Source organism: Leiobunum rupestre, chromosome 7, assembly GCF_980474605.1.
Source record: "Leiobunum rupestre chromosome 7, qqLeiRupe1.1.hap1, whole genome shotgun sequence".
Taxonomy (NCBI): domain Eukaryota; kingdom Metazoa; phylum Arthropoda; class Arachnida; order Opiliones; family Sclerosomatidae; genus Leiobunum; species Leiobunum rupestre.
This window is the reverse complement of record NC_143390.1, coordinates 19,219,133-19,238,962: the sequence shown is the minus strand read 5'-3', so window position 1 is coordinate 19,238,962 and position 19,830 is coordinate 19,219,133. Positions and strand designations below refer to the sequence as shown.

Sequence of the window (19,830 nt, the reverse complement as noted above, 5' to 3'; positions counted from 1 at the left end):
TTAGTTTTTAATTACTGGATCCTTAAAATTGATTTAGTTTTTAATTACTGGATCCTTAAAATTGAATTAGTTTTTAATTACTGGATCCTTAAAATTGATTTAGTTTTAATTACTGGATCCTTAAAATTGATTTAGTTTTTAATTAATGGATCCTTAAAATTGATTTAGTTTTTAATTACTGGATCCTTAAAATTGATTTAGTTTTTAATTACTGGATCCTTTAGTTTGACAAAGGCCTAGCGAACCCGAAAGTTCTCATTAACCTGAACATTATCTTAAATAAAAAATAATTTAAAAATCCATGTGCCTTTTCTTTTCAAGTACTTAAGTATAGGACATTAAAGTAAAATATTTTTCAAAACGACATACACAGGGAACAATATAATAAACTTATTGTATTATGCACGTCAACGTACCCACGCGCTTCTTTTAAAATATTTCCACCATGAACATTAAAGATTTTAGAACCATATAGAAGCTCTTTTCTTAAAATATTTAACATAGTAACATATTTTTTGTAATAATATAATAAATCATACATCAATACGTTTCTTTAAGGTATTTAATTAACATATTACCTTGTACTTTAAAATTTCAATATATTTTAAGAAACCTAATATCAGTAAAATATTTCCAAAAAAAAAGACATACTTATGTAAAAATATCATAGACTTATGGCAATATGAACGTCAATTTCATTTACTTTGACAATACAAACGCTTTATAAAGTAATTAATTAACATATTACCTTGTACTTTAAAATTTCATTATATTTTAAGAAACCTAATATCAGTAAAATATTCCCTTAAAAAAGACATACTTATGTAAGAATATCATAGACTTATGGTACTATATTGCCGTCAAAGTAAGACTCGCTTTATAAATATGGAGAATGAGCAGTTTGTCCTTGGAGTCCACATTATACTGAAAACGCGTCAATCCGCTTTGTCTCGACTCTTTGAAAAGGCGCTCATTATAATCCGTTGGAATCGTACAAATCGATGGACAAGAACCTTCTCGACGGCGATAATGAAATGGGAGAAGACACGTGTTCCGGGAAAGGCGATCAAAAGAGCGGCGCGATGAATTCTAATGCATTATTGATAATAATCATAATAGAGTTAATGCGCTCGTAGAAACTATTCCCCAATCGAGCCAAAGACGTACTAACACATTCAATAACATTCGTTGTTTACAGAATATTATCATGCCACTCTTTTATGAATAAACAGAGGTGACATACTTATTAAGTCGTTTAAAAAAATAGGTCTCAATTAAACGCGCGTATCTATAAAATTTGGAATAAAATAAATGTTTTACTATTTTATGCAAATATTTTTGATTGTCCGTGTATTTTTAAAATGGTCTGTTTTTAGAAAAAAGAAGTCTTTGAAGACGTGTCTATACATAGCGACCACGCCCAAGCGATATAAGCGCCAGCGTTGGCGCCTAGATCTATCGATTTGCAGTAGGCAACCCGAAGTGAGGGGAAAACGTGGTTCCTGTCAAAGCCAGCAGTCCAACTTATAACACACGCAAAAGCTACTTTCCCAAAATTTTTAGTATACTTCATCAAACTATCATTTTTCACCCTCCCACTGAGTAGTTTGTATAGGCAAAGCCCAGAACGTATTTAGATTCCTGAGAACGTACCACTCTATCGCAACGTCAAACGAATTGTTTAGTGCCATTTCGTACCGATCGTAAGCACGTGTTTTATCTTTCGAAAATAATGTGAATAATATTATAGTATAGACCATAGTAGTAGCAGGAAACTATAGAGGTATACACTTAGAATGTCTAAGGTTCCATTGGGACGGTGATACGAAAGCGCGTCGAGAAAAAGGCGGGGCTTAACTACGTCAAGTGTAAGACGTAACGCGACATTTCTAATTTATTGACTCGAGGTTTTATGCGAAAAGAATGCGTCGTCATAGTAACAAATAGGCGATCTTCCCGCGCAAAACAGGCTTATAAAACAATGGATTTAAAAAACCTCAATTTGTGATCGTACTTAATATTGTAAAGTAATTATAATGTTCTTCGCGAAAGAAGTGTAGTGATACCAAATTTCAGGTATTTGTATGGTTATAAAAGAGATAATCAGGTAGGCTAATAATATAATAACCCTGACTAGGCTTAATGACGAGTTTTCGTCGAATGAGGGTAGCGAGGCGCGAGAGTTTATATCGTGAGTTTTCCCGCTTTAAGACGCGCCCGTTTCTACGAGCTTCATCACGGCCGTAAAAATCTTCCTTGGACATTCCAAGTGTATACCTATTGTTCGGCAGTCGATTAATTTTTATCCATGAATAAAATAAGCTCGGCTATATTTAAATAATATTTATTTAAATAACCAATAGGTGAATAAAAATAGTAAAATGTTTAAATAATCGAAAGTGAATAAGCCTATTATTTAAATAAAACAAACAATTATTTAAATAAATACCACTTTCATTCAAATAAATGCTTGGTTGAGTAAAAAACATAATTATATAAGTTAAAATGATATTCTTTTTACCAACGTTTTTAAAATAAATCGGAAAATTTGTGGATAATGAATAAACAATTCCGAACACTATGTATACCTTTATAGTTTCCTGGTAGTAGTTATGGAAAGGTTAGATTTAACTAACATTTTAACTTTAATAAAAAAATCCAATTTAATGCTTTAATTAATCATAAATAGAAAAATAGATGGTGGATTCCCGGGGTTTTTTTTTCAAGAAAAATGTTTCAAAACAAATTACCGTCAGATGGCGTGAGAGTTTCATATCACGACGCTTTACCATTAATAGAAACAACCCCCCCCCCTTAGGTGATGGATGGGGAGGTTATGTTGATTTGTCAACAGTGACCTCTATTCAAAAATAAAAGCTCGTGTATAATTATTAAAATAATTTAATAAAATTTATGTACTTTTATTCCTTATAAATATTTATTTAAAATTAAGCCTATTTTTGCTTACAAAGGGAGTACCTTAGGTGTTTATTGCCGATTTTGTTCAAAGTCGGGCTTAATGTAGACCTATAAACTCTTTTATATCCTTATTTGTGAGAGCTGCCATTTTATTACAGGTCTGATTTCAAATAGTGCATGCGAGGCCGCTTCACGCTGTAAAGAGCACGCGACGTCTCGAGCTGATGAGCACGTGCAGGCGCCCTTGCCTGTACTATTTTAAATCAGGCCTGTAATGAAATGGCCGACTTCGTAAAAGAGTGTATACGAGATATGAAATTTCCCAAAAGGAGACGTTGCACTACCCATTCGATTTGCCATGACAACCGAAAGTGTTTTTGACCACTTAAAACAAACAAATATCCTTTAAGGGGGAAGACTACAGTGGCCATTGTCTACTTTAGCGCTATTTCAAGCTGGATTCTTTTAATTTTGTATTTTAGCTTAAAAAATTAATATTTAAGTGTAGAACAGCCTCTTGTTTAGTGACTAAAATAATTTTTACAATTTTAAATTTAAAAGTAATTAAGTTATTACGTTTTAATTCGGACCCCAGAGCTAAACAAGTTGGGCAAGCGCCCAAACTACCCTTTAGTTAGGACCTTATATCTCGTTAACTATTAATATTAGAATTATCAAAATTATTTTAAGCACTAGAGGAAGGTTCAGCCTAATAAGAAAAATATAATTCAATTGTGTAATTGTTAAAACAGAAACGTTCAGCTTGAACGAAAAAGTGGCTTTTACTGTATTCTTCCCCCTTAAAAAATTGACTTTTTTCGGTTTCACTACGAAGTTTTTTGAAATTTTTTAAAATCACGAAATGAGTAATTTGGACCATAATTAGGTTTATTTCATCAAGTTTGGGTAAATTGGAACATTTTTGAGTTAAAATTGTAACAACCTTTGGGTAAAATAAGGAAAAAATCTTATTTTTGTTTTAAGTGGTCAAAAACATTTTCGGTTGTCATGGCAAATCGAATGGGTAGTGCAAAGTCTCCTTTTGGGAAATTTTATATCTCATATACATTACGCCCGTCTTTGAACAAAATCGGCAATAAACACCTCGGGTACTCTCCTTGTTAGTGTACTTTACGAAGTTAATAAAAAGATTACCTAGGTGGCGCTCCCACGCAATGACGATTAAATAGGGGAATTTTGTGAAAATCAAGCCAACTTACTGGCGGTATCGGAGTTTTCGTAATCAAACCTTCTAAGATTGAATAACCCTGGTTTCATTTTAAATTTATATTTCCAGTCTGCCCTAGGTAGTATTTCTTTAAACAGGTAGATTAGTCCGTTCTTAGTAAAATACATACGTTCTTGGTGCGGTATAGTAATAAAGGAAAGTTGAAACACATTTTATTTATGAGATTTAATGATATCAAACAATACTGGTCCGTTAAATCGCCATTTTAAAAGACGATAAATAATACATAAATAACAGAGCGACAAATTAACATATACACATATATTATTATTTTATTATTTAAATTTAACGATAAGCTTATATCAATGTTGTCTTTTTGATAGATGGCCAATAACTTCTTTAGCTCTCCACTATAATCTCATCACTGCTTGGGGGCAGTAATCCTGCACGAACTGCCTCGCGTTCCAATTCCAACAGGGTGCTAAAAGATAAGGTTGAGTTCAGGTAGGCTTAGAACAAAACAGCTCCCAATGAAACTAAAACAATCAGAAATATGATTTTGGTCATTTCAAACAAACCGTCTAAGTCGTGCTGCTTTGGACTTCAACTCTTTGTCTTTCTCTCGAATTTCGGCAATGGCCACCCAGGCCTTTGACTGATTCTTAAGGTCACAGACCCAACGCAAGTACATTGTTGGCCATAGAACCTGAGCAAACAACTCCTTTAAACAACCACCTGTAATAGAACCCAGTTCCTTGAAGGAAAAGGTATTTACCAGACTCTGAGGCGCAACGGATGGCCAGATAACTGAATTGTTAGGTTCGTACATGGGGTTTAAGTACGTCTGCATTATATCAGGACGGTTGACGTGTGACCTTGGGGTAGAATAAAGACTTTTCAACGACCACCCATTTGATGGCGCATCAAATTTAAAGAAAAAGGTACCATAAAGAAATTGTCTTTTCGGCCAACTTCAACTCCATTCTATCCTTTTCGCAATTTCCAAGGAATGTTCCTAGGGAATTGGTAAAGTGGCGTTTCAAAATGGTATTTTTTTAAAACAATTTGATCGGCATACCGAACTGAGAGGCATAGACATGCTCAAAAAGTAAAATCAGAAATTCCTCATTAAATTCGAAGGAACATGGAAATTGGTAGTGGATCTGCAAAAATACAAGCAAATTATTTCGTTAATGAGCTAACAAAAAGTGAAGGTAAGAACATTAAAAGTCGCTAGTTCACTTGGGCCTAAGGTGGTGCCTCAGGTCAGCGGTTCCCAATTTGTTTTTGCTATGAAACCCTAAATTATCCACCTAATTCTGGCGGAACACCAACTCATTTTTTTTTACTTATCTTAAAAGACTCTTGACACAAACAAAGATGGCCACGCTGTGAATTCTCGGAAACCCTGAGACCCTTACACGGAACCCTGGGATTCCGTGTGGTAACCGCTGCCTTAGGTAATTAGCTTACTGATTAAAAGGCATTCAAAGATGCTAACACACCAAACGCAGTAGCAGGGCCGTGCAGAGGGGGGGGGGCAGGGGGGCAAAATCCCCGGGGCCCGGGCGAAAAGGGCCCACGAGGAGGGCCCGTAGCTGTAGGGCCCATCGAAGAAGCTCAAGGGGGGGGGGGTGCAAATCAAGATAACTTGGGAAAAGTTTTTATGGCTCAAGGGGGGGGGGGGTGCAAACGAAGGGGTCCGCGAGTAAGTTTGCCCCGGGCCCCAGGATACCTCTGCACGGCCCTGCGCAGTAGTATAAACATACCTGGTAAACGCAGTCTAAAAAGACGAGGAATGTCGGACTTTGATCTTTGGTACGAATGTTGGACGTCGTGAAAGCTCCCCGATGGCAGCGTGTGGTGAAGGGATGTCCGGCTTGCAGCCATTCCCGCTCAACTAAAGCCTCGAAGCCGCGGATGGTGCGACAATCCGGATTCAAAATGACCTGCGTCAAAGAGGACACTTGCAAGGTGGCGTCCATTCCCTCAGCGCCGTGAATCAAGACAGAGGCACCTTCCTTGTCGATGACTTGGGCCACCAAACAGGCGCAAGTCAGAACGTCTTTGATGTTAGTTAACCAATTGGAGGACTCCAGACGAGATAACCACTTATCCGTTGTACTCGTCGTGTCGTTACAAGCTAAAATTGTTCCAGAGTTCACTCCACCCAAATATTAGAGTGTCACACCAAAATTAAATAGCTGGTGAGACAGTCTTGAACTTGGATATTTGAGGGGCAAACTATTTTTTTAGATGCCTGTTTACAGGGATTCTATCGAAACTTGTACTCCGCCGCCGTAAAATGTAGTTCGCTTCTTTTTAAGTATTTTCTAAGGCAAAACTAAACTTGCAAGTGTTTAAAAACTTGCATTCAAATATTTTTCACGCAGTTTTATTCATTTCTATTGATGAAAAATGCTTTAATTAAATCTAATTGAGCAACTTGGCATTTTCGGAACAGGGCTCAAATTTTTCCCAGTATCCTCTAGAAAAGGCAATTTTATGGGCTCATTGAGTTACATATTCTGGGGCGCATTTAAAAACCCAGCAACCATAATGCCAACTCGAAGTCAAGACTTACTCTCCTATTTAATTTTGGCTATATCATATATGTAATTACGTTACATATGACTATACCCAACGCCAAGAACAGTTGATAACTACTAATTTCTATAATCTAGCCTAGCTGGATTATATACTTATTTAATTTTTTATTCTTCTTGCACCTAGTGTGCTAAATCGCCACAGAAACTTTTTCCATTAAACCTTTTTGAGGGTAACGGTAATAGCTAGTGTGGGTAGCTGTTGACTCACGTGGCACGGAGAGCTTGCCACCACCCTCCTACGCCTTGTAACCTAGCCAAATTATTTAAAGGCATTAAAAGTCGCTAGATGACTTGGGCCTAACGTGGTGCCTTGGGTATTAGCCTAGCTTATTAAAACAAATGGTTATATAGTTAGTGTAGGGAGCTGTTGGTTTGCGTGGCATGAAGGGCTTTCCACCACCCTCCTACGCATTGTAACCGGGCCATCTGATTTAAAGGCATTAAAAGTCGCTAGAGGACTTGGCCCTAAGGTGGTGCCTTGGGTATTAGCCTAGCTTATTATAAATTATTATTATAGAATCGTAAAAAAAATCGGGTTGAATTTGAAGTAGCTCCTCCCTTTCCAAAACACGTGATTCTGTAGCTCCACCCCCAAAATTAAAACGTTTCTGTGGCCCTTTAAACACGCCTTATATCAAGTCCGCCTTGGCGACGGGAATAGGAGACCACCCTCAAGATATGTTTCTACCTTCGACTAGTTTCGCCAGAGAATCCAAAAGAGTGAAATGTCGGTCAATGGGTTTCTGAATTTTCCTCCACATTGGGTAGTGCATTTCTGGTTCAACTCCACCTCCTGGGGTAAATTTAGCACCTATTAGTCCGAATATTAGACTCGGTATTGCGTTTCAGCCCAATGGGGATTGGTTCAAGCCAAAATAATACCAGCCAATATTAACAAAACACGCAAAAACGTTACAGGGTGACCTAGATAATATTTTAAAATCATTTAAAGGAATTATAGGAAATTTATCAGTGAAATATGGGAGGAAAATTTGGTTAGGGAAAAAATTGGAAATATAGGAACTGCGGTCACCCTGAGGTTTTATTAATTTCTAGCGTCAGATAATTATTTGAGATTGAATAGAACTTAATTAGTCATTTTTATTTGATAAAGGAAAAGTCATCATAACCCTCCACCAAATAGTTTTTCAAAAACTACAGTTATAGTTCGTATCAACAGGAAACTATATAGGTATACACTTGGAATGTCTAAGGAAGATTTTTACGGCCGTGATGAAGCTCGTAGAAATGGGCGTGTCTTAAAGCGGGAAAACTCACGAGAAAAACTCTCGCGCCTCGCTACCCTCATTCGACGAAAAATCGTCATTAAGCCTAGTCAGGGTTATTATATTATTAGCCTACCTGATTATCTCTTTAATAACCATACAAATACCTCAAATTAGGTATCACTACGCTTCTTTCGCGAAGAACATTATAATTACTTCAAAATATTAGGTACGATAACAAATTGAGGTTTTTAAATCCATTGTTTTATAAGCCTATTTTGCGCGGAAAGATCGGCTATTTGTTACCATGACGACGCATTATTTTCGCGTCAAACCTCGAGCCAATGAATTTGAAATGTCGCGTTACGTCTTACACTTGACGTAGTTAAGCCCCGCCTTTTTCTCGACGCGCTTTCGTATCACCGTCCCAATGGAACCTTAGACATTCCAAGTGTATACCTCTATAGTTTCCTGGTATTAGTACCAGAGATGTTAAAAATTAAATACATCCTCATGCTCCTGACTTTATTTTCAAATAAAACCAAACATCGCTTGAACCACCCACCCATTGCGGGACAATGAGAGAAATCAGACACCTTTGGTCCTAGCCAATTGCGCCAAGGTCGGGGTCCTGGTATCAATAATGTATCCCTTTTTGCTACAACCCACAACGGCGTTGATTAATTTCTCATCTTCTTTGCATCTTCTGTTGCTAGTGCCCACCATGGGTTGACTACTGCGTAACAAGGCAGCCTAATTTGTCAGTCAAATTAAACCACAATTATCAGCTAAGTTCCAATTAAGATACACAGGGTTCGTACAAAATTTCCGGAATTAAATTCCCTGACATTTCCTGGTTTTTCCTAACCAAATTGAAAAATTTTCCCTGATCATTTTTGTAGAATAAATGAAGGGTTTGATGTAAAAATCTTAAAAAATTATTTATTTATTTGTCTGATTTTTTGGGGTTATTTTAAAATTCCCTTACTTTTTGGAACCATTTTCGAATTCCCTGATTTTTCTCTGACCTTTTGGAAATCTTTTAAAATTTCCTGACTTTTCCCTGACCCTTTGGAAATCTTTTAAAATTCCCTGATTTTTCCCTGACCCTTTGGAAATCTTTTAAAATTCCCTGACTTTTCCCTGACCTTTTGGAAACATTTTGAAATTCCCTGACTTTTCCAGGTCGTGTACGAACCCTGATACAGTACTTTTAAATTTAGCTAATGTACCTTTGTATCTGGGTGATAATAGCTACATATTGGGAATCGCCCGTAATATCGGAAATTGGCTGAAGCGATCAAAGTATCATCGTCGATACTTTTTGGCACCATGACGCACCTTGGATACGTGGGGCATACCTATTACCAAGTTTCATTAGTTTCTGTGTCAGTCACAAGAATACACGATTTACTAAAAGTGACATAATTACCAAAAGTGTGACAATCCCTGTACGTTCGTATGCTAAAGGTTTAATGAATGCTCAACTCGAGATCGACCACATAAAAGACTATTTATTGTCGCCTCTCTTGATCTATTTTTAGTCTATGGTATTATATCGTAGGGTAGATGGCGATAGCATCTCCACAGAACGACAAAAAATAAAAAATACACTAACTTTGACCAGTGCTACTTAGTTCCTCCGTTCCTCACTACGAGGCGTTATTTGTTGGTTTTAAATTCCTTCCCTCCTCAAGGCATACTTTCCCTTCTCACCTCCCAATTTTTATTTCGCTCGTAACATTCATTAAGAAATAGGTCCGATTGACACACTTTTGGTAATTATGTCACTTTTGGATTTACGTAATAGGATGGAATCTGCCTAATGAAACAATTGTTAATATTTCTCACGGAAAAATCTTTGTTGACGTGACTGATTCTCCATTCGTCCGTATGAACAAGAATCTTGGATAGTTCACTTTCAGGAGAAAATGCACTCCAACCATCCTCAAAAACACCGGACAATGCTTGGTGAAAGAAAGGATAGAAAGCTTCACAGTTTTCTGCACAAATATTCCGTCCATTTAATACGATAACTTTTTACGTTTTATCAGAAGTAGATGAGCCAAAGTTACCGAAATAGCGCTCAGAATCGGCGGGCGTTTTCCTTATGAAAATCGAGTCAAATATTAGACCCATGATGAAAGTAGGGGGGGCCGAAAATTAACATTTTTACCTGGCAACTCAGCATTTGGACGGAACATCCGTTTCCTTACTTCCGCCTGTATATTTCAATGGCGGTCACGTGGTTCAAAACAGGATGTTCCGTCCAGAGGTCTTATTTAAGCCTCGTCTGCGGCCCCTCTTTTGTTATGGGTCTCGTCTTTGGACGCGATAAATTGCACTTGGGAATTGTGGGTATAGCTATTTCTATGTATAAAAAATGGTTTAATAAAAACAAAAACGCTTTTTTTTCGGCCTAAGAGCGCGCAGCATTTCAAATTCGAGGTAAAAATGTAACTTCGTAAGGAAAACGCCTCCAACATGGGGAGTTAGCAGTCTGATAACTTCGGTTCATTTACTTCTGGTTTTATAAAATAGACGCCGTTTCTCATCAGTTAGTAGCCCAAAAATAATTTTCAACTAATTTGTTTAGATACTCGTAATTGCGCAATGCTAATTTTACCTAAAACAAAATGTTCTTCATTGTTGATTGCTAATAAAGGCAATAAATAATTTTTTATAATAGGAAAAATAGGATTATATTTCTAAAAGCATAGGACTTTATATAAAATTTGTATAAAATTATACGATTTTATAGGACTACATATGCCATTTCATTTACTAACTTTATGCATTTAACAACAAAATCTATATTTAGTTAAATCTTTGATTTTCACTTAAGAAATAAACTATTTAACCATTTTATCAAAAATATATAACATGTTAACAATAACAAAGTATAGACTAGAATGACTTTGTATAGGAATTTATCCTATTGCTAAATCTAGCAATTTAACTAACATTGTGAGTGGTGGGATTTGAAATGGGCAAAATATAAAAATTATAGGATTTTATAGGACTTTTTGGGGATTTTTCTAAAAACATAGGCTGTTATACGACATTTTTGAAAATATAGGAATTATAGGACCTCTGGGGGTCCTCCTAAAAGCATGGTCACATCAGAGGTTCAAAACTATTTTGAAAGACTGATTACCCTAGGAATTCAAATTGAGGGATTACAATGGATCTAATCATATTCTACCGAAAATTCGTGCAATCAAGATTGTCTACGGACACTTTCTAAATGTAGCCTAATTAGCCAGATTCTGTCTATTGGGAATTTTAATATTGTGTACAAACGTTAAAGAAAATGAGTAAAGAAATATTAGAAAAGGATCTAGCATTTAAGGTTAACCTGGATTAAGAAACTTGAATCGAGAGTTAAGTTTCAAATATTAGGTAATTAAAAATATGTATGAATAATTTTAACTAGTCCTAAATAATTTTTAAGTAAATAGAGTTACTGCTTGTTCAGTTTCTTGAAATAAGGTTGTAACAGGATCTTTATCAACTGTGATGTCAGGGTTATGGATTTTTTATTTACCAAACGTTTAGAATATTTAAAAGATGGGTCAATCTTTTAAGGTTAATTTAGAGTAAGGTCATAAGGTAAAATAAGGTTGCCTTAGGTTAGTTTAAGTTAAGGTATTTATTTATTTTACGTTAGTTTTGTTAAGTTAAGGTAAAATTTATGTACGTTAGGTTAGTTTAATATTAGGGTTAGGTTACTTTAGTTTAAAAAAAGGTTAAGGCAATAGTTTCCTCCAATGAATGCATTAAATAGTATCATAAGTAACTTAATAACTAATTAGTATAATGAACTTATGTTACTTATGGTTTTATTTTTGAATACATATTAAAAATTTGAAAAATATTGAGATCAATCATAATTCAATTTTTAAATGAAGTAATTAGATACCAAATCGCGATTTTTTAAGTGTTAATTATTTATGATGTCGAAATACTTCAGAAATATTTAAAATCATACAAACATTGAATGATATTTCAAAATAAATCACAAAAATCTACTCTGAAACCATACATTTTGACTAGATTCGGTTAATAAAAACATTCGGTCTAATCCAAAAAATGCTTACCGCAATGGGTCTAATGATTATAGGTCTTAAAGCCCATTATTGATGTAATAATCAATTTTAACACAGATCTTGAATAGAAGTTTAAGATATGGCGAATAAAAATTAGAACTATCTTGTTTTTAAATATATTTCAAAATTAACATAGCTTGGGTTCTGAATTGTTTTATAAATAGCGGTAGAGGTAGAATACAGTGAGAGCTGCTTGCAACATTACACGAATAACATTAGGCAACCTTAGAGATCGGTGGAACAAATAAATTAACCGGCAAAATTTCAATTAATCATAAAAATTTTAGTGACCTGTTTATTTATGAACATTTAACGAATAAACAACGATTTATCATGCAAAAATAATGGGTTTTTTCTGATATTTTTTGGATAATTGTCGGTTATGAATAAAAATAAATAATAGGATAATTTCTTATTCAAACGCCGATCTCTAGGCAACCCATCTGATTTAAAAAAATATGTTGGGATACAGAAATCTGAATCCCATTGATAGGTCTTTTGGCTATGCCACTGCAAATAATCTAAGGCAGGGGTCCCAGCCAAAAATTACAAATATATTTTAGGAAAAATAGGATTATATTTTTCAATTTATAGGCTAATACAGGATACAACATTTTACTATACAGCATAATATAGGATTAAAATTTATCAAATACAGGATATTATAAGACAAATTTCAGCTTAATATTAAGAAATGGAAATTGTTTATTCGGATTCTACGTACGATTATTTAAGACCAAAATGGGAATAGGAAGAACTGAGGCACCAACATTAAATTGCTGATATTCTTCAGCAACAGAAAGAGGATTAAGCTTGGAATTAAGAAATACTTGACAGTTACAAATTATGTCACTAAATAAGTAAGTATTTCACGAATAAAATATAGCATTTTATAAGAATTATAGGACCTGCCAGCTAAGATTATAAAGGAAATGTAAAATCATCCGTCATTATAATTTTCAACATAATATCATGAATTTATTCATTATAGAATGAATAAATTCATGATAATATTCATACAAAATATCAATGTTAGAGTCTTTCACTTTACAAAAACCCTACTAATAACCTTAATAACTTAATGTGTCCTTCATACTAACTTTTTCTTTGTACAGTTTTACCATTTAGGCAAATAATTAAAAAAAATTATATGTAACGTAGTCGCGTATTGATTATGAGACCATAAACTGTTAGTAAAATGGTTTACTATACTGATGAGATACAGCTAATTTATCAGTGGTACACAAATTAGATATTAATTACCTAAGCTAGAAAGCATTTCTATGGAGTTTCCCACATTTGTACATTGCTCGAGACCTGGTATGTCAAGTTGAATGACCCTGAAGTCTTTGCATTTAAGTATTATAGTACCTCCGGACAAACCATATTTGCGCTCAACAACATCTACCGCTCTGTGTAAGAGCTTTAATTTGTATATATATAACTAAATTATCTCATATCTTCATCTTCAGTCCCAGCTCTAATCATAAGAACTTACCCATAACTCCTCGTGTGTTTCAGCACTAGTCTTCCTTGAAGACAATAAAATATGATGACTAGTTATGCATAACGTCCCTTCTACAGGTTTATGCAGTGGCCTTATTAACTTCACACCATCTAGTTTCGGTGTCTTTATTAACTCCGCAAACTCCATTCTAAATTTAAATTTTTAATGTTTGAAGAGCCTTAATTTAATCTTATTAGAAATACTAGTTATTGTATTTACATAATATATAATGCACTCGTAAGAATGAAATTAATTTAACGAGTCTGAAAACTAAAAAAAGGACAAACCTAAAATTTTATAAATTATGTTTGTCCGATATATCTTCAGGTTAAATCGAGCAGGCGACGCTGCCGACGATCGAAACAACAAGCTATTTCGTCTGCTAACAGAGGTGGGGCTGCTCATAAGAGTTATTAAAAACACTTCCAAATAAATCCGACCCCATAAGTTGGTTCTCAAAAAAAATAAAAACTTCAAAATAACTGAACTTTAAATTTATTAAATTTTACGTTACTCGCTACTCAGTTCCATCAGAACCGAACCGAACCTTCCACAAAAATGGTTCCCATTATCCTGACTGTACCAAAAGTCTACTATAAAAGAACATTATCCTAGTCTTAGAATTATTTTTACCAACTCACTTTATTTCTTTTTAGAATGATGCAACTAAATGATGTCAAAAGATTAATCATCTGTCCTAGTTAAATTATGATTTATTGCACTTAAAAGAAAAACTATCATAATTTGAAAGTCGATCCCCAGTATATAAAAAGACTAAACTGCATGAAATGAACTGAACTGTCGATACAAGATAATCTTACCGTGTGATGTCACCCCCTTATGCAAGATTATACATGATCTAAAATGAACTAAAGAAATTAAGTTAATTCAATGAATTTTAGTTTATAATTTATTTGGCCACTCTGCCTCGGTCTAGTTTAATTCGCTCTCATAATGTAATGAAATCTAATATAAATTAGGCATGGAAAACAAACCCCAATCCTAGAACAATCTGAGAGCTCAAATTTAAGTCAGGCCAGAATTATTACCAATCTAGCTAAAAAATTGTATTATCCTACTCAATATTTTTAAAACTTCAAAAAAAAATCAGTTTCTTTGAGATGTCAGCATTATTTTAAATATTTTTGGTATAAATGAAAGTTGAAATGCTCATAGGTGTTAGACCTTGGGTAGCGCAATGTAAAATGTAAAAATTACACTACACAGGGATATTTGTTTATTTTTAAACCATATTTTTCTGATTAAAATCCACATATGGTTTATTTGCCCATGCACTATTTTTCCCAAAAGGTATTTTGAAAAATCAGCAAGTGCCTGTGGTGCTACATATTTCAAGCGATTAACATTATACTTCGCTTGAAAGAGATATTCGATTTGCTTCTAGTCATATCCTGCAAAGATAATACAGGGGCTGTTCTTTTAGGGTTAGTCGCTAAATATAAATTACTAATAAAACTAATAAAAACAAAAGAAATTACAAAAACAATGTTTAACTTTAATTCTAAAAACAGCGAAAAATGTCATGACAAATACATAATGTAGATATCAATTACTTCTTACTTTGTAGATTCGAAAACTACCAACGACATCATAATTTGTAATGAAATTGAAATAGTTACGATCGAAAAATTGTTTAAGTCAGCGTGAGAAAGTCATTGACTAAAATGTTAGGAATTTAAATACCTCCAAATTACGTTAAAAAAATAAAACTTACGAAAACAAATCTCGTACACGCTTTGGACGTTAAAATGGGAAGGTACGCAAGAGTGAGAGAGCGATAGAAGAGAGATCTAGGCGAACACTGAAAAATCTCAAATATACACAGAAATATCTTTTCTAACTGTACAATATTATTGTTATTTTGTATTTCGTTCGCAATAAAATTCGCGAACTATAAATACTATTATGTTGGCGTTTGCTATATAATGTTATAAAATTTCGCGCAGTCCATCGTTTAGTCGTCTCTTTGTTTAAATATATCGCAGCTGCAGCGGCAAAAAATTAAAATCGTCATAAAATAAAAAGTTGAGAATTTCACTGAGGAGTATCGTAAACCGCCGGATCTTTTTTAAGTGTCTCATTTCCCGGATTAGGCAGAGGACGATCTTTCATGTTCTAAGAAAAAATGTTAGCGAAAAATGTTACTAATTTTAAATAGAAACAAAAAGGTTTATATAATCTGGTACCGTTACTTGTGGCAAAAATATCTTCATTTCTTGATTAGCAGCTTGCAATTTCCTCATGAATGTCTCGTCCCTGACCGGGATGGTGGCGTACGGCGCTGGGTATAGACATTCAGTGTCCGCCGTCGCCTCGATTTGGGTCAGGGGTCGCGCTTTCTCCATATCCACGTATCGTTGCCCATTACCATGAGGCAAATATCCGTAACCTTTCTCGGAGCGAAGTGTACCGTTCATGTACGGATCTAAAGGTCGAAAACCGTCACAAAGATTTAAACGTCTTATTTTTGCCACCAAAACTTACCCGAATGTAACACACTATCAGTGTTTCTTCGGACCCTCTTTATCCAGAAACAAGCCACTATAATAACAACTAGAACGGCCACGATGGACGCGGCGACGGGAATGATAAGAGACAAGTCGGTAAAAACTGGTAGTAAGTGACCACTGTTTCCAGCAAGTGCGACGTGGGTTCCTGTTAACGAAAGCAAAGTTTAATAACGTCTTCAACGTGCATAAACACAATTAAAATTACTTATGGCATCCGTCCTCACGGACAGAGCCGTGCTGGGATCGCCTTCTCCAAAATCGTTTGAAGACGTCATGTAGAGTTGGTAATTGGTCATTGGCTCCAAATCTTTCAACAGGTAGGAATGCTCCGATACTGGTAAAATTGGGAGTTGTTGCCAACCACTGTTTTCCTTCTTAAAGTGGACAATAAAACCTGCTACTATACAATACAGAAAATCATTAAGACTTTTTCGAACTATAATACGGAACGTTTTAAGCGTAAGTAAACGCCCACCTGAAGACGACTTTGATTTCCCAATGGTCCACTGAATTTTAATGCTATGGTCAGTTGTGTCGACAACGAACGGTGTTGGTGGTGGAGGTAGATCTGTGCATAAAGAGGATGATTATTAAGAAAGACATGGTAAAAAGAAAATCGATTAATCGCGTGAATACCTCCGCCGAGCGTCCGAATGACGACTTCTTGAGAAGGAGGGCCACTTCCGGCGTTATTAAATGCTTGAACCACGACGCCATACTCTGTGTCGGTCCTCAAATTTGTCAGTAAATGTTCGTGGTTAGTGGTTGGTCCCGAAAACTCGACGGTTTTGAAAGAATAGGGTTGAGACGTTCCTCTAACTTTGAAGCCCACGTAGAAACCGGTCAGCTGGCCGTTCCATTCGTCTTTTGGTGGGACCTGAAGTAAATTCCCCATAAAAACTAAGAAATTGAAAAAAAGAGGGCTACACTTTGAAAACGTACCTTCCACGCAACCTGTAAAGTGGATGTTCCTTTGGGTTTGACACTCACGTCAACGGGTGCGCCGCTCGGTTCTGATTTGGTGCAAATAAAAGAATATACAAGTTAGGATTGTGAAATATAGAACTAGACCCTCTGATGACCGCTATACCTTCTTCGCCGGTAATGAAGGAAACAGTATCAGACGGGTTGCTACGTCCTACGCTATTCTCAGCCACGACGGCCACAGCGTACGGCGTTCCTGGATGTAGCCCTTTGACTAGAGCGGAAGGTTGTGAACTAGGGACAAACATCTCCAACAGGCGATGGTTTGACCCTATTGTAAGCGGTTAAAAAATAAAACGCAATTAATTACGGCTTAAGTTAAAACCATTAGACAGGCGTGACAGATACCATAATTCTTCCAGTACTGGATATGATACTGGGTAATTGGGCTATTTCCACTGTAGGGTTCCGCCCACGCAATGCTGACGCTGCGACTCCAAACTTCTTGGGTTCTGACATCCAAAGGAGGAGCCGGAACCTCTAAGATTTAAAAATTCCACCATTAATTATAATTATTTTTCTTTCTCTGGAAATCTGTCGCGCGGTTAAAAAGAAGCGTCCCGCTGAAGAAGGAAACCAAGAACTAATTTATTTAATTTAATCCACGCGTATAATTATGACGGTTCTGAGAGAGCAGATGGTAATGCTAATAAAAGCGAAGGGAAGAGCGGGTTTTTATAAAAACCGAGAGGATGCTGACCTAGAACGGAGACCTTGATGTTCCTCTCGTCGCTGCCGTAGGGGTTTTCCGTCCGGCACGCGTACACCCCTCCGTCGTTACGATCTACTTCGCGCAGCAAGAGTTCCGACGCCAAACCCTTCTCAGTCAACGTCTCGAATATTTCGTAACTAGAAAATTAGGAAGGTTGGGAAATGGGATGGTTCATTTATTAACTCTAATTTGTTTACTTATAAAGGGGATGACTCGATCGTTCTTTCGCAATCTAGTTGCCAGTGACGCGGTAAATTAGAGGGCTAAAACAAAACCGACATCTTACCGGCCATTGCCCTCTTTGACGAACTCAACCCCCTGAGATTTCCACGCGATGGACAGCGGTTGGTCCCCTTTGGCCTCGCAGGTCAATCGAGCGCTTTCGCCCTTCCGGACACTCAGTGACGTGAATTTCTCTTCGAAACGTGCTGGGACTAAATAAAGAAAAGAATACGATAGGGATATTAATTAAATGAACTTCAGAGATCGTAATTAATTAAATAGTTTTAATTATTGTCACATTATGTTCTGTCAAACCTGTAAAAATGGTTTATTATGGATAATAAAGCGTTTAGTTTGCGTGATTTATCGCAAATATTGTGTTTTAATTCTTCCGTTATTATTGTACGGATTCGTTCGTACCGTTGATGGAGAGGGTCACGATTTTGCTAATCTTAGACGAGAACGCGTTGGAAGCGACGCATTCGTAAAGACCCGAATCGTCTCCTTCAACGTCGCGGATCATCATAGTTCCGTTTGAATAGATTTTTACGCGATCTGTCGTCGAAATTGTTTCCTTGGTCTGTTTATCGACCTTCGACCACGTTACTACGGGGTCAGGGTTTCCGCTGGCGGAACATTGCAGAATCGCTAGCCTTCCTAATTGACCCACGGAATCGGCAGGTTCGGTGGTCCATTTTACAGGCGCTAAAATGAATATTTTCCATCAATTATAGGCCCAAAATTATTCAAAATTATATTATAATTTACCAAAGACGGCTAATCGCGAAGTCCTAGTCGCCGTCCCGCTGGGGTTTGTCACCAAACAGCTGTAATTTCCGGCGTGGTCCAAATTTAACATATCAATTGACAATACGGATAAAGATTCTCCAAACTGCGCCTGTTTGACATTTAATTTTTCGTTGATTTCTTTTCCATCTTTAGTCCATCGAAATTTAAAAGGTTTTTTCCCACGAATAACAGTACATGTAACACTAGTTACTTCTCCTTCTTTCAATTCTTTAGGAAAAGAAAACTCTTGAATTACCGGCAGTGTAGTCTCTGTTTGGGAAATAAAAATCATTTAACAAGGCACACATTATTAGAGAGTAATTATATATTGAAATGGTTGCTTACCTGTATTACTTTGAGCCAAAACGCGATCGCGTCTAGTAATATCGGCAAGAATAAAAACACTAAACGAAAATGCAACTAACACTCCCATTTGTAAAACTTAATAACGCAAAAATGAAGAAAATCCTTATGAAAGTCTGACACAAGGCGTTTTTGGTCGTACTTGCGCCTTTGCAAGGGGCATAATGGCGTCAAAATTACCAGAAGCGAAGAAAACGGTACCAGCAGAGACCCCTCGCGAATTAAACGAGCAACAGACGAGCGGGAAAAATTTACGACTTCGAACAAAAGTAAACCATCAACAACAGACATCTTACCCCTTATTGACACCGTTATCATTTTTGACACTGATTGGCCAATCCCATTTGATGCCTCGCATAAAAATTTCCCTTTGTGAGACTCGCCGACGGCCGATGAATACCAACGACTCTCATTGACCTTGGTGAACTCCGAGGTCACCGCGTCTGTGGATGTTGAGGGATGTTCTGTATTTAACATAAACACCAGTTCTCAATAAAAAAAATTGAAGAAAGTAAACGTTTATTAAAACGAACCACTAAGTTTCTTAAATGAAACTATAGGAGAGGGATAACCCTTGGCTCTACAATCAATGGTCAAAGGATCACCCAACGCCACGTTGTAGTCAATGGGGTCTTCGAGCCATACTGGAGGAGCTAATAACAATATAGGT

The 19,830-nt window shown here is 36.1% G+C and overlaps 2 protein-coding genes across 17 annotated transcripts in view; both read right to left on the bottom strand.

The window, feature by feature from the left end:
* Positions 1-4,341: 4,341 nt before the first annotated feature.
* LOC149935034 (myotubularin-related protein 9) lies at positions 4,342-14,364 on the bottom strand. 4 transcript variants are annotated; one of them, XM_090153191.1, is made up of 13 exons: positions 14,201-14,364; positions 13,551-13,707; positions 13,316-13,475; positions 9,795-9,946; positions 9,176-9,304; positions 8,540-8,696; positions 7,406-7,528; positions 5,878-6,251; positions 5,187-5,271; positions 5,054-5,123; positions 4,884-4,983; positions 4,687-4,814; positions 4,342-4,589 (listed from the first exon to the last, which is right to left on the bottom strand). In XM_090153191.1, the coding sequence occupies exons 2-13, from the start codon at positions 13,704-13,706 to the stop codon at positions 4,508-4,510; spliced, it is 1,716 nt and encodes a 571-aa protein (XP_090009317.1). In that variant the 5' UTR covers position 13,707; positions 14,201-14,364; the 3' UTR covers positions 4,342-4,507. The 4 variants fall into 4 exon arrangements, with proteins under 4 accessions (XP_090009317.1, XP_090009316.1, XP_090009314.1 ...); XM_090153190.1 differs by lacking the exon at positions 14,201-14,364 and adding an exon at positions 13,847-13,952; XM_090153188.1 differs by lacking the exon at positions 14,201-14,364 and adding an exon at positions 13,779-13,934.
* A 690-nt stretch (positions 14,365-15,054) lies between these two features.
* The window catches only part of LOC149935027 (cell adhesion molecule Dscam1-like), a 28,128-nt gene continuing 23,352 nt past the window's right edge, over positions 15,055-19,830 (bottom strand). For 9 of the 13 annotated variants that reach the window (XM_090154055.1, XM_090154068.1, XM_090154058.1 and 6 more), the window contains 11 exons: positions 18,073-18,220; positions 17,775-17,923; positions 17,423-17,554; positions 17,181-17,345; positions 17,033-17,103; positions 16,727-16,967; positions 16,566-16,658; positions 16,296-16,490; positions 16,065-16,235; positions 15,767-16,005; positions 15,055-15,695 (listed from right to left, as the gene is read on the bottom strand). In XM_090154055.1, coding sequence (XP_090010181.1) covers positions 15,615-15,695; positions 15,767-16,005; positions 16,065-16,235; positions 16,296-16,490; positions 16,566-16,658; positions 16,727-16,967; positions 17,033-17,103; positions 17,181-17,345; positions 17,423-17,554; positions 17,775-17,923; positions 18,073-18,220 — 1,685 coding nt within the window. In that variant the 3' untranslated portion in view covers positions 15,055-15,614. Of the gene's footprint in view, positions 15,696-15,766; positions 16,006-16,064; positions 16,236-16,295; positions 16,491-16,565; positions 16,659-16,726; positions 16,968-17,032; positions 17,104-17,180; positions 17,346-17,422; positions 17,555-17,774; positions 17,924-18,072; positions 18,221-18,428; positions 18,714-18,776; positions 19,434-19,456; positions 19,625-19,693; positions 19,814-19,830 lie in introns of those variants that run through there. The other 4 variants (XM_090154066.1, XM_090154064.1, XM_090154057.1 and 1 more) reach the window with 4 other exon arrangements.

Coding starts and splice junctions, on each gene's coding strand:
- LOC149935034 (XM_090153191.1), bottom strand. CDS start 13,706: ATGGAGTTTGCGGAGTTAATAAAGACACCGAAACTAGATGGTGTGAAG. Junction 13,476..13,550: donor AAACACACGAGGAGTTATGG/GTAAGTTCTTAT, acceptor TACAAATTAAAG/CTCTTACACAGAGCGGTAGA. Junction 8,697..9,175: donor ATTATCACCCAGATACAAAG/GTACATTAGCTA, acceptor CTGACAAATTAG/GCTGCCTTGTTACGCAGTAG.